The 10,674-nt window shown below is 28.1% G+C and overlaps 1 protein-coding gene across 2 annotated transcripts; it reads left to right on the top strand.

Annotated features, from left to right (window-relative positions):
- Positions 1 to 1,008: 1,008 nt before the first annotated feature.
- SelR (methionine sulfoxide reductase SelR) lies at positions 1,009 to 10,091 on the top strand (the record flags this gene model as incomplete). 2 transcript variants are annotated; one of them, XM_014428199.3, is given in 4 exon segments in its annotated part: positions 1,009 to 1,274; positions 1,399 to 1,568; positions 1,650 to 1,822; positions 5,374 to 10,091. In XM_014428199.3, coding segments are annotated over 3 exon segments (444 nt in total). In that variant the 3' UTR covers positions 5,550 to 10,091.
- Between the last annotated feature and the right edge of the window lie 583 nt (positions 10,092 to 10,674).

Genomic DNA, 10,674 nt, shown 5'->3' on the forward strand with positions numbered 1-10,674 from the left:
TTTGAATTAATAAAGAATCAAATACAGTTTTCTGATTCCCTAAACGCTAGTCTCATACTCGCTGGGACTCTCCAAGCTCTTTTACCGCCCAGATAAATCACAAGAGCCAAATTTGTAATTAACAGCATTCACCTTCTGGCAGGGAGTAATAACATAAGCTAGTGGTTCAGGGCATCCTATCACTCTTTTGGATATGTAATGATGTATTATTATTTCACTTTGCATCCATTAGGCCTCTACTCTATCCTTTCAGAGTAGAATCCAAAAACAACAAGGAAGGCCGAATATCCCTTGCCATCTCCGTTCTTTCGCAAGGATCTATTGCGAGTACCTACGGAACTTGCTAAACTCTCAACTGCGAGGAAATACCTTACAGAGAGGTATTCCTGTTAAGCGTTCCTGCAAGGATCCTTGGCAGGACCTGCCAACCGTTCGACCGTAAGCGAATACCTTATACGAGTGGATTTTCCTAGCTGTGAGGATTTAAGAAGCACACCTTTGTAGGTTGACCCTAAACCACGTCTGATCTTACTGTGATACGTATTTTCTGAGGCCTTCTGATGTTAGAGCACCTAATCTCTTAAATAGGTGCGTGGACTAACTATATACCTCAAAACTTTTTTCAAATTCCTTCCAATATGAAAACTAATCCACGTGAAAAAATAATTTCCTATACTCTTTAAAGTTAAAAAAAAAAGGTTCATTCCGTATATTTTATTCTTGAATGACAATCGAAACTTGATGAGTAGGTGAATATGAATCAAATAGAAAATGAGGGAAAAAAAGATAGAAGCTGAATAGCAGATAGTAACATTTTCTGAACAGATAATAAGGGATAAAAAACTGAGGGTGAGGAAACTGGAATGGCTTGTATAATTGCCAGACATTAATTTTGTTAAAATTGTCTTATGTATAATAATTTTGCTTAAGCTCTTTGAAAGATAGATCAGATAGTAACATTTTCTTTATCAGGTTCTTCTGATTTTGACGTTCGTTTCTCCTCTCCCACCTTTTTAGTAATAAAATAAACGGATAAATCCTCGATTTACCGTTTGTACTTCATTGAAAATCTAATCTTTATATGATGATGTCATAATTCAAAAAAGTTTATGTTGTTCAAATTGATTCACTATTATACCTACTTCTTGTTGAAACAAATAAGGTAAATTATTTTCGACGAGTTTATGGTCAGCTGGTTAGTTAGCTATTTTTATCTGTAAGCTATTTTGAAAGTAGCTTCGTTGACCTATTTTAGCGCGATATTAACCATTTAGGTTTGATTACTTTTTACTATTGTATTTGTTTTTAGCTTGTTGAATGTCCCCTTTACGCTTTTTAGCTAAGAGATTAATAAATATTTCAAATTTTAACAATAAACGATTTGGTGGAATTTTGAAGGACCAGTTAGTGAATACGAGGCTCACTTCCAATATTTTTGTTTCCTTTGGTATTCAGAAAATAAATTTCTGTTCGATGGAGGGTGGTGAAAAGGTTCCTTCTAAAGAAGAAATATTAAAAAAATTGACTCCACTTCAATATCATGTAACTCAAGAAAAGGGTACAGAGAGGTAAGATTAATTCTTCTCCATAATCTGATCTTCATGATTATTTAGAATTTGTTTTAAATTAAATTGTTCGTCTCGAATTAGACCATTTACTGGAGAGTTTGACAAGACATTTGATGAAGGCACTTACAGCTGCATTGTTTGTGGTCAGTATCTTTTTTCTTCCAACACGAAATATGATTCTGGATGTGGATGGCCAGCATTTAATGACGTTTTGGAAAAAGGTCGAATCAAACTTCTGCCTGATACTTCTGGAGGTAATTTATTGCTTGCAATATTGCATAATATGTGCCTTTTTAAATTTCAGGCTGATCATTTCTTTTAACTGAGCCAATGAAGTAATCTTTTTTTTTTTTTTGGTAGTAATGTGAAAATTATCCAAAATTAATTTTTTTATGCAAGAATCCTGTGGTCAAATATCTTATGGTTATCTGAATGATTACATAATGTTGAAATTTTTCTAATAGTAAAGTTGTGTATGATATTTAATGTTTTTAATGTTAGTTATTTAGTGAGCCTTAAACTTAAAAAAAAAATTCTGAAATAAATTTGTTTATGTCAAAAATTGTAATAGATTGTTTGGAGTTTTGGGCAATTTACATCTTCACGTGGTATTTAATCATTTAGGTCTTCATTTATTGTGCTTCATTGGCTCTGTTCAAGTGTGATTTAAATCAGTCTAAGATTTTATTGATTTATGATAAAGCTTATCGTTGTTAGTATGAATTTTATCGATTAATTTTAGAGTTGTTTGCATGTTGTAGGTACTAATAAGTTTCACTTTTTGTTTTAAAAAAATAAATAAAATCAATCTGCCATTTAATATATATACTTAGTTTGTGTCTATACACATTTAATATAACTGAGGTGAAATATAAATGATGTGTCAAAAAAATACTTTAAATAAGATAGAGAAATTTATTTAATTTTCTTAAACTGACCTTATTATATAGATAAAAATGGATATCACATAACTTTATGTTTAAACTTGAGTAGATAATTAAGCTATGAAGAAACTACTTGAACACAAAATTATAATTTTTTAGATTTAAATTTATAATTCCTAGCAGAAGTATATACTTCAATTATAACCGCATTGATCAGATTGATTTGTCTCTTTGATACAGATTCTGAGCCTTAATGCTGTCACCTTGGAGTAAATTTTCTGATTTTATTTTTATTATATGTCACTCTAATCATACTTTATGTTTAGTAAATAAACTAAAGTAAAATATTTTTAAAATTGTGTCTCAATGTAATTATTGCAATCATAAACCAACTTAAAATTGTCATTTTTAACTGATTTAATTACATAATTTGACAAAGATCATCATCAAACTGGTCCTTAAGCAGTATAAAATTTGTTATTAACTTATTTATTTCTGTTTCTTCAATTTTCATTGTGTAAATTTTATGTGATATTAATTTTTTTGACACTTCAATTTTTTTTCTGCTTGTTTAGTTTATTACTTGTACTTAATTACCTTATCCCCTATTATTCATCCAAGCTGTCTTAAGATCCTTCTTTTTTCCCTTTTATGTTTTATTGATTTTAAGTTTGCTTTTTTTTTTTGTCTTTCATCCCTTTTGTCGGTGTTGTTAAATTTTAAAAGCTACTTATTCATAACATTTAGAAATTTATTTTCCCTTAAAGCATGGTTGCTTTTTTTCTATCTCTTAATTTTATTTTCAATTTTCATTTTATAAATTATTAAGTTAAAGACGTAATCAGAGTCATATAAACATGATTGTAAAAAATGATAAATCCAGGGTCGTCCATCATTTGGACTTTGTAAATATTGATATTTCATTTAGATTACAGATTTATTGCAGAAATTATCTTCTTTATAACCTAAAAAAAATGGAAACTTGTTTTAAATTGGCCTTATTAGTCATTTTATTTATATAATTATAAAATCTGATTATATAGAACATTTTATCTACATTAATCATGTACTTATAACTTTTTTAAGCCTTACTCTTGACTTCGGTCTGGTTGGGTGTCATTTATGGCGAATCCTTAGAATAAGGGAAATCTAATTAGGCAGGGGTTATTGAGCTTTAGTAGTCGAAGGATATCCCCCTTGAACTAGATTATTTTATAATGGATGCCATCCCATCGCTCGGCATTTTACATTGTTTTTCAGGCTTAATTTATAACTAAATAATCTCATAAACAATAAATTTAATCAATATTCAAATGCATCACTAATTATTTTAATGAAGTCTTGTGTATAGATTTTTTTAGGTTTTAGTGTAGAAGTCATTATGGTTCTTTGACTAAAAAGTTATAGGCCCCTTGATTAGCAAACAGATCTCTTAATGCATTCCACTCCAGAGCTAACTCATTTGGAAACCTGGGTTGGTGCACAAAATTTTCTCTCTACAGCACAGGTTTTTGTGGTGGTGGAGACCCTGACTTATAAGACACTTTCTGGTTCAACACAATCCTAAAATTACTTTCTTTAGCATATATTGTGATAAATTTTGCTTATTAATCCTTCCTCTTAGTCATGAAAATATTTTCTTGAAAATAAGTTCTTCAGCATTATGTATCATGGTAAAGCATGCATTGCTTGTAATTCTGATATTTAATGTTTTTTAAATCTTTCTGACTTGTGAAACAAATGTGTATTAGGTTGGGAAATATTATGGGGCTTATTTCAAAAGTTTATATAGCATATAGCAGACGTTGATATACATGGGTAACTTCTTATTTTTCTAGACATATACATGCTTAATCCTGTTCATTTTCTATAATATTTACTTCAATTAAAAGTTTGATCATTTGTATGTTTTTCTACACAATTACTACTTTGGTCGATGCATTTGTAAATATGTTGTGACAGTTTTTGTATGCTCTTATTATGCCAGTAACCTACCCTGTCCTGGAGAAAGCGTTAAAACTCATTTTTCCATCTTCTTGTCTTCCTTGAATATCCTTCTTAGGCCAAATGTTCTTAGTACACCCAAATCCGGACTATACGGAAGATTTAGCAGGCATAAAGTCTGCAAAAATTCTAACAAATATAGTCTGTCGTTAATGTCATGGCAATCGTGTTGAAAAATTGAAACCTGGTTGATCTTATAACTGCTGGTACCACAAGAAATTTGAAACATTATCACGCACCCTAATATGAAAGGGCATACAAAAGCTGGCACATTAAAAAAAAAAAAATAAATAAAGATCAATCGAAGTTGTATCTATCTAGAAAAATAAACAAGTGTTTAACCTTTAAAATGAGGAAAATATTATATAAAATGAATGAAATGGTGCATTGATTAAAAAATAGCAGACTTTTTGGATTACCCTTGTTTTATTATAGGAATAAAAAAATAATTGAAGCATATTGTGTGAATCTGTCTATATGTTCTTATGTGACTCTGATAAAACTTTGGTGTTGGGCTATGTGACATATTTCTTTCTTCTGGGTATCAAAATGAATATTAGTTTTTTATGGAATTTAATTTAATGTGAAATGAGACATTTAGGAAACAAAAATTATCATTAAAAAACTATCAAAATAAATCTATTTTGTTTTGTATACAATTTTTTAATCATTCAAGAAATATAGAGTAAAAAAAAAAAAAAATGAAGTGCTCATTGTTCATAATTTTTGTCAAAATTGAATTTTGATACTTAGTTGCTTGCATATTAGTTTTCTACCTCTTTCTGTCCCCAAGGGTTTGTGTATACTCGCTAATATGGGATTTTCTCTTTGTCCTTTCCTTCCTTCCCGTGCTTGCCTGTGTTCTTTTCATAAACCTAAATCCTGTACAAACTTCCACCCTATCTCTCGTTCATAAGTTGGAGGCAACCTACTGTTATTGATCGCAAACCCAGGTCGTATACGGACTGAAGTGCAGTGCTCCAGATGCAGCGCTCATTTAGGACACGTTTTTGAAGATGGACCTAAGCCGACTGGAAAGAGATATTGTATCAACAGTGCTTCCATCAACTTCTTACCAGGAAAAGATGCATAATCAACTTAAAATCAAACCGCATGAGCTTGTAAACTATATTCTCAAATATGAATCTGTATGTAATACCAATTTAGAATTATTATATATTGAAATGTTAGTTGTGGATAGGCGGATGCAGTAATTTCTATATGCAGCTTGCAACTAAAGTCACTATTTTTAATCCTGCTATTAAAACTTTGCATTGAATATTTATTTGTTTACTAACCATCTGATTATCCATATTGTTTTATGTTAAAGTATAAATTTATGTTACCACACAAAATTAGGAAATAAATTTAACCTAATTACATTACATTGCCTTCTCTATCTGATATATCTCACATAGTAGTCACGTGCCATAATAATCTTTCATACTCATGTGGCATGAATCGATCAAACACTTCATTTTAGTTTTAAAATTAGTTATAATCTGTGTAGTCTTTGCAGATCAAAAATAAAAGATAAAAATATTAAGTGCCTAAATAAGTAAAAGCTTCAGTTAAACTGTCTTGTAAAAAAAATGTTAGTGATTCATTAGTGCGCATTGCATTGATTTAACAATCTCTTTGTTGAGATTTTCTTATAATAATTTCACTCGGTATATTCCATTAAATATAACTTAATAAATTTAAAAACCTCACGACCCAAAAATTGGCATTTAAAATTATGTTATCTTAGATTATATTTAATGAAAAGGTTGTTGGGATATTACGAATGGTATCGGCTGTTGTGTGGGTATAATCCTGTAATTCTTAATTTTTAAGGAAAGTAGCGTAAAGTTTTGCAATATTTATTATGATTAATATCTTCCAAAGATTTCCATGCTGTTTTCGATTAATTTACTTTAATTAGATAAACCAGAATGAGGTTTTAATAAATATTTTATTAGTTTATTAATATAATATATATTAATTTTTTATTTGAGGGTAGGTAACTTCAATTATAACACAAATTTCTGTTGATCCTTATCTCTCAACTTTGTTTATTTTTCTCTGATGTATCAGTCCATGGACCATTATCTAGGAGACACCTAAAATATTCATAATGAGGTGTAGATAGTTGATCGTAGATTACTGATTGGAGAAGATGGTCAAGGGGGGGGGGTTGCGTTCAGCAAAAAAAAACATAAATAAACCAAAAATTATTAATTTTATATTACTTTTATGTATATTAAAATAAATAATTTTTTGTTTATTTATGTTATTTTGTGCTGACCGCACCTCCTCTCCTCCCCCCCCTGACTATCTTCTTCAATCTAAAATATTCATAATGAGATGTATAATTCTTACCTCTATAATATTATATTTTTATCTTCTATTAGTATCAACTAATATCCACTTATTTTATTTTTATGTGTATTTCCAAATTTGTTTGTTATTATTTTATTTTTTTCTGAATTAAGATGGTTGTTTAGCTTTGATGAAGGGCTGAAAAATCTAACTGAAATGTTGGCACAAATAAATAAGTTTTACTTATTTTTGTATCTTTGCTGACAGCACCTCTCTCTTCCTCCTCCCTCTCTTCACAAAATATTCATATTGTCTAATTATGTTTTACTCAACAAATAACAGTATATTTCTACTGACATAGCTTACAATTGATTTTTCCAAGTTATTAAAATTTGTTCTTCCTATTATTGGCTTTAAGAACATTTGGCCTGTGGGAAGATCTCTCAGCCAAGTTAAAAGATAAGGTTCAAAAGATATTTGTGTTTATATAAATTTATTTTTAAAGTAAATTTTAAACTGCTCCCTCAAAAAATTAAGAGCTACGAGGTTTCCCGAATATCAATTTATTAATTAACAATATTGCTCCGTTATATATTAATGTTTAATTAGAATTCTTTTTAGTTTTACGGAAGCGATAATAAAACAATTCCAACTTATTTCTTTATTAACTGAGAATTAAGTTTTTGACACAAAATTAATAAATTTACAGTTTATTTATTTTTAAAAATTAGTATTGGATTGAGTTACAATAACTGCCAAATCTATCAATCAATATAAATAATTAAGACTGTATTGTATTATCTTTTTTTCGTAAATAAATTTTAACTTACAAAATAATTTGTGAATTTCACTTTTAAAGGTTTGTGCAAATAATGTGTAAATAATTCAAAATTGGTGATTTTAATTTATGATATATTTAATGAATGATATTTTTTCTTCCAATTTTCATATGTATTAATGTATCATTTTAAAATTTTTTATTGTTGTTTCTTGTGATGTTATTATTAAACACTTAATATTTTCTTTGAGATTAACATGAAGCATTTTTCTGTAAATAAGGATTATGTATTATTTTTTAGATTCAAAATTTAATTAATGGAAAATGAATTTTTTTTGTGAGAAATTTGTTTAATTGTATGTAAATAAGATATTACTTGTTACAATTTATAATCAAACTATAATGTGAAGCCTAAATGGTACCTATTAATAATGATTGTGTGTTTCTAGTCGTTTTTATGCTACTGGTTGTTGGATTTACTTTTTGTACAAAAAAAAAAAAAAAGAAATGTGTACTTAAAAAGTACAAAATATATTTTCTATAATCAATATATGTTTGAAATTGATATAAAAATAATCATGTATATGAAAAATCTCAATTTTTTCCTTGAATTGGTTTTTATCAAAAGTATAATTGAGTAATGGAAGAACATAATTGACCCTTTGATATTGACCCCAGTAAGAAGAAAGTCTGGGTGGCGGTCAATAAAAAGTACAAAATAGTAAAAAAAACTATTTAATGGCAAATACAATTTGCTGGGCTTTGTCATGACTAAATGAAAACAAGATATAAACATTGTTAGATGTGATAAGAAAGCTAAAATAGATATAAAAAACGTTGGTTACCATTAAATTGTTTTTTTACTATTTTGTACCTTAATTGACCATCGGCCAGATTATCTTCCTACTATATAATTCAGTAAATTTTATTTATTTATTTCTTAAATGAATGTTGTTGAACTACAAATCACTATTAATGTATCATGATTCAAATCAATCACTTAACTCCAAATCACTTCTCAATTTTTGCCATGCGGCTGGTACTTGGTTCCAAAATAGTGAATATTGGATTGGTTCAGCCCTTAAATGACCAATGGCTGGCAACATTGACCGTCCCCTGTTGCCTAGTACTCTACTCCCATTTATAGGCAGAATTAATATTAATATTGATAATATAAATTAATTGAAATTTTATTTAAGAATAGTTAGGGCATTAAAATGGTTACCGAGATATGTGCAGTCTGGCAGTCATTATTGGAAGATGAAATGGGTTGTAAATTAATTGATTTCAGCAATCTTTAAAAATTTCTGAACTTTCATCAGTGAATGGTTTTCACACCGTTTTCCAATTTCAGGCGCTTTTTAAATATTGCTCTATTTAACTATCTTAAAGTTTCCTCTTCCCATTTCAAGCAAATATTTCAAATGTGATAAAGGACCGTTGCTCCCTGGGGTCTTAGTGGGGTGGGTCCAGTTCAAGAAGGATTCCCTTTTTTTTAGGTTGCGGAACGAGAGTTGGCAACACTACTACTTTTCAGACCCGCTTTATTTTGTGTTTTCTACTAAAGGTATGCATTTATTGTTATGTAATATTAAAATTCAAAAGCCACAACAGTTAAATTAATACAATAAACAATGATAGTTTTTCAAAATTATAATAATTTATTTAATAATGAGTTGTTACTGAAGGAGATAAAATAGCAAAATTGAGAATGAAAAAGAAAAGTTAACTTTTCCTGCTTTCTTCAACCAATAGGAACTAAATTGCACTTATCTATATAAATTTATTATGAAATACAGAAATCATAGAATAAAAACTGACTTATGGATATTTTTAAAATGTTGCTAATAAAATTATCTTCTAAATGCATTCAGATATTCAAAGGAAAGTCAAGGGAAAAAATGCTTAATTCTTTTAACAGGTGGATGAATTCATTGAAAAATATTCATTGTTAACTTATCGTCTTTATTTTATATTACAAGTGATATTATTGGTTGAACATATTTGCCTTTAGCTGTATAGTTTACCATTATCATAAATAATTTATTTAGGAAATGATTAGATTGTCAGGCCTATGATGAAAATGCCCATAATGAATATGCCTATGAATTAGTCAGAAGTAGTATTTACTATGTTGTAAAAATAATTTTTCTTTTTTTTTTTTTTTTTGCACCAAAATATGTATTTTACTTTTGATTGAGAATTTCATGATCGTTTTCGATGCACAATTTGTAGGAAAACACTTTAAATGAAATTGAAGTGGTTGACTACTGTTCATACCAAACAGATCAAATATACCAAAATAATATTTAAATTTACAGGGAATTTTAAATCCGAATTTTGTTCTGTTCTAAAAATGTTATTTTTTTATATGAAATTTGGCACAAGTCTGAAACGAGTGATTATTGGCTAGTGTTTGGTGAGATTGTCATTTTTTAAAAGAGCAGTTTAAAGTTTTGTTCTCTTTAAAATGAAACGTTTAATTTTAATTTATTTAATCAATACTGTGCACTAGTTTTGTTGTTATTTCTTCTTTTAGAATGGGGTTCAAAACTTTTAACTACTTTCTTAAAGAAAAAAAAAGATACTATTCTCCAAACACTATTCAGTCAAATTTAGCAAAGGTTGTTTAAGTGGAAATTATATTTTTATAATTGTGATAACATTAATAAAGAAATTATTTTCCATTTTTCTTACTGGTTACATTATACAATTATCTTCCTCTGTAAATATAACAAGGTGGGTATTTTATTTTTTGATTGGCCACACAAATTATTTTGTTAATTAAGAACTATATAAATTTGTACTAAAATGTTAGTGATTATTTACGGGTTTTCTGTTTGTCAGGTTCACCTACAAGCATATTTAATCTAATTATGAATACAATTTAACAGTTTATTATTTATTCAATATTATTACCTATAAAATGAATCTGTATATTTTTTCTGTACATTTAATTTATTTTATCTGAAGAAACAGTCTCAAGAACAAAACTTTTATTTAAGATGACTAATTTTTGAATTTGTTATTTTCATAATTTTATCAGATATTTATTTTTTTAACATTTGTATTTTGCTGTAATAGTAATACATCAATAAATGTTTATAAAATATTGTTTAAAATTGTTCATTTATTTGCC

Source organism: Halyomorpha halys, unplaced genomic scaffold, assembly GCF_000696795.3.
Source record: "Halyomorpha halys isolate HHAL.00 unplaced genomic scaffold, Hhal_1.1 Scaffold703.1, whole genome shotgun sequence".
Lineage (NCBI taxonomy): Eukaryota > Metazoa > Arthropoda > Insecta > Hemiptera > Pentatomidae > Halyomorpha > Halyomorpha halys.